The sequence below is a fragment of the Theobroma cacao genome, chromosome 2 (assembly GCF_000208745.1).
Source record: "Theobroma cacao cultivar B97-61/B2 chromosome 2, Criollo_cocoa_genome_V2, whole genome shotgun sequence".
Classification (NCBI taxonomy): Eukaryota; Viridiplantae; Streptophyta; class Magnoliopsida; order Malvales; family Malvaceae; genus Theobroma; species Theobroma cacao.
This window is the reverse complement of record NC_030851.1, coordinates 37,750,603-37,754,408: the sequence shown is the minus strand read 5'-3', so window position 1 is coordinate 37,754,408 and position 3,806 is coordinate 37,750,603. Positions and strand designations below refer to the sequence as shown.

General features: G+C 33.0%; 1 protein-coding gene across 1 annotated transcript; it reads right to left on the bottom strand.

The window, feature by feature from the left end:
- LOC18609996 (purple acid phosphatase 17) lies at window positions 401-2,442 on the bottom strand. Its single transcript, XM_018115073.1, has 7 exons — window positions 2,096-2,442; window positions 1,834-1,990; window positions 1,623-1,730; window positions 1,413-1,537; window positions 1,216-1,344; window positions 1,006-1,073; window positions 401-897 (listed from the first exon to the last, which is right to left on the bottom strand). Exons 1-7 carry the CDS (start codon window positions 2,306-2,308, stop codon window positions 684-686), a joined length of 1,014 nt encoding a protein of 337 aa, XP_017970562.1. The 5' UTR covers window positions 2,309-2,442; the 3' UTR covers window positions 401-683.

Sequence of the window (3,806 nt, the reverse complement as noted above, 5' to 3'; positions counted from 1 at the left end):
GTGGTTAGACGCACCTCAAATAACTAGTACTCAGAAAAATAAAATATGGGCTGTTCATGAAGAGAAAATGGACATATATATTAGGTATAAATAATTTTATATATGTGAAGACTCTTTTATAATTTGTAAATACTACTGATTAATATACTTTATGTAAGTAACTTCCAGATTCATGAAACTAATACAACTACTTATTATTCATCCAACCTTTTACAAAGGGTTAAAGAAATATAAAATGTTTGAATAAATATCATGTTGATAATATTTTCTTTTATAAGAATAAGAAAAAAATGTGACATTCGGTCCAAGAATTTAGGAGAAGCATTTCACATATTTGGGATTACTGACTTTGATTTGGAGTCTTAAGAGAAAATCTGCATTTTGTATAGGTCATTCCAAGTTGTTAATCTTCCATCACATAGATAATTTGTCGATGAGTTAGGCACAATCGCAATAGCTAATGCAAGATACAAAAAGAATTCAGACTTTGCTTTTCCTATTCATATAAAAATTGGAGAATGACTTTGGGCACCTAGGCCTTGTGAACCTCTATGGATATAAGAGAAATTGGAGACAAAATTGGACATATCTACAAATCTCCAAGACTCCATCACTACTATAGGATAATTTACAGACTAAGCAATGTTTTGGGGGTTTTTTTTTTTCTGCTTTTTTATGGAAGCTCATACTGCAGAATGCAGCTGTTTAGGAATCTTCCATTTGTGCAAAACCTTGCCAACAACGTCATAGAAGGCAAACGCAGCACTTGCTTGAGTCATCTTCATAGACATGAAACCTTGGCCGTCATAGACGAACTTTAAAACATCATTATCACGGTGTTCAATGTCACCCCTCCATGCTTTTGAGCCTCCTCCACTTGTTAAATACTGAATCGAACTGCGTCCATTTCAAACACATGGTTGACTTCCAGCGAAAATCAAACAAATCAATCTCAACCAAACCAAAAAACATATTTGTTACAAAATGTTTGTAGCAAAAGTTCACCTATCAAGGCTTGTAATGTGTTCCAAACAGTGGTCATGCCCATTTATGTAAAGATCAACATTGTTGGCCTGAAATATTCAATGAAATAAAAGATATTGCTAAAGATTTGATGCTATGCTTGTCATTGTGAGTGGTCGGATTATTTGCAGACTACATTCTCAGCGTAAACGGAATAACACTTTAAAAATATTTGTTTAACAATCAGATTACCTTAAGTATTGGAAGTAGATACTTTATAAGCTCGGGAGTGTCGCCATGATGCCCAACACTTCTAATTGCATGGTGACCGACAACAATTTTCCACTTTGCAGTTGACTTTCTCAATGCTAATTCCACATCCTAATCAAATTGTGATCGTTAATTTCTCATTCACATGTTTTCAAGCCAAAAAAGACTCTGCTACTCACCTCGAGAAGATGAGAAACGTAAGTTCTTCGAGGTTCTACCCCTCTCCAATCATAAACATGGTCTGGCTCTACGAAGTAGCTATCCACGAATGGAGTGGTGTCAACAAAGATGAATTCTACTATTTCTAGACAAACAAATTAAGAAGAGAAAATATCATGCTATGCTGGTTGATATTATAATTAATGTCGACCAAATAGAGATTAATTTACCTGTGTCAAGGATGAAGGATCTTAGACAAAGCCATCGTTTATCAATCTTTCGTAGAATAGGGCTCAGCTGTGCCACTGCATCACCTCTATAATCGTGATTTCCCAAAACTACAGAAGTAAAAGGATTACCCTTTAAGCCTTTTTAGAGGGAAAAAATTGCAGGAAAGGGAATGCAACTCATTGGAGAGATGATATGACAATGAAGACTTACCACTATACCATTGCTTTTGCAAGCTTTTGGCGGTGTAAACTTTTGTGAAGGATTCTCTAAATGCTGGATCATATACACCTTTTAACCCATTATCATAGAAATTGTCACCCGTTGAGATGACAAAGTCTATATCTAGTCTTTCTCCAATCCTTCCCATCTGTAATCCATGCACTTATCATGAAAGTTTGCATAAATTTTTCAAGAACTAAATTGAAAAATTATCAATATTACTAGGCAAATGGAAATAATGAAGAAGTTGGACCTGAAAAGCAACTTCAGATTGATTGTAAAGCCCTTTCCTGCCCCAGTCGCCAACAACCAAAAAGCTAAGCGACCCATCACTTTTTATGGGGTGTTCAAACCTTTGAAGCTCCGCAAAACTTGGAACCAAGACTGCACAAAACACAACCGCTAAACAACGTAGGTCCACAGCTCTTGTTCTGAAATGGGAAGCCATGGATGCCATTGTCACCATGGCTTTTTCCAGAGGAAATGGGGGAATAGGACAAGGCTTCAGGAGGTAATTAAGTAGACAGAAGGAAAGAATCTATCGATCAAAGTGAGATAAAAAAAAAAAAAGAGAAAAGAAAAGAATCTAGATGAATAGATGCTTTCTGATTAATGAAATGCTATTGGGAAGCCTAATTTGATGCCATTTATATAGAGTAATCTTGAAAATGTTCTAACTGGCCGACCATGTTTCAAGGATACTTGACTATTACAGGAAAGCAAAATGGTGGTAGCCTCTTTTGCAAAAGCTGTGGAAGACACTTGCTCAGATGTTGCTGCGTGATCCCTCACCTACATTTCATTTCTTCCACCTTGCTATGTTCTTATCTAAATCTAGAAAACTGTTTTATATTCCTCAAAAGATTTAAAGCATTTTAATATTCCATAATAAATGCGTATGAATTCTTACTCAAAACATTGAATATGAATCCTCTTTCTACCAATAAAAAGAAATTCAAAGCATTTTACAAGCACATGCATATATCCATAAACTTTTTACCATTTACTTTTAGAGGCTCCAATTTGCACTTAATAATCTAGCTAATATTTTTGGAAATTAGAAATTTAACTATATGATATTTAATTTATTATTTGTGTGTGAAAAAATAGTTATCTTCAAATTGATTTTATATTTTAGTCATTTCGCTTTTTTTATCATATATGATTTTGGTATTCATTATTTAATTTTAATTTAGAAGAATCTTTTCATAAAAAAGTTTTATAACAACTTTTAATAATGTATAATTCAGATAAAAAAAAAAGTAAAAAATAATTATTAAAAATTAAGATTGTTTTTTTTATACAACTACAAAGAGTAGTGCTAAAAACCCAAGTTAATAAATTTATATGCCTTCCGTTACAGATTGAATGTCTGTCTTTTCTCTTTTGACAATTCCAAAATTATGTCCACTTTTCTTTCTCAAAACTTAGAACTCGTCTTTTGATATGTTCCATATTAATTTTTTAATTTTTACTTTCTGACATAAAAAATTATAATTTATCAGTATTATTAATATTTATATATATTTATATCAAAATAATTTTCTTTATTTTTCGATCAAATCAAACATGAATATTCAGTTTCAAATGAAGGGAAGGTATGAAAAACAAATACTACAATATATCAAGAATTGGGCTTAATAGACATGCCTGCCTTGCTTTAAATATCAAACCTGGTCCAAGGTGATCTATTGGGCCAAGCTGAGCTTGGAATTCTGGCTGACGCCATTAAATTGAAGCCTGATTTGAAGCCTAGTTAACCAATCAACAGACATCTTTATTAGCTTTAATAAACTCTTTCAAGAGAAGATTAAGCATTGGTTATTGGTTGTTGAACAGGGCTCTAGCTTTAAACGAGCTACATTTGATTTGGTGCCAGATATGGTTAAAGTTGACATTCAATGCAATCAATCCAAACCAAGAAAAGAAGAAAGAAGGAGCAATAGTTTTAAACTGACATCACA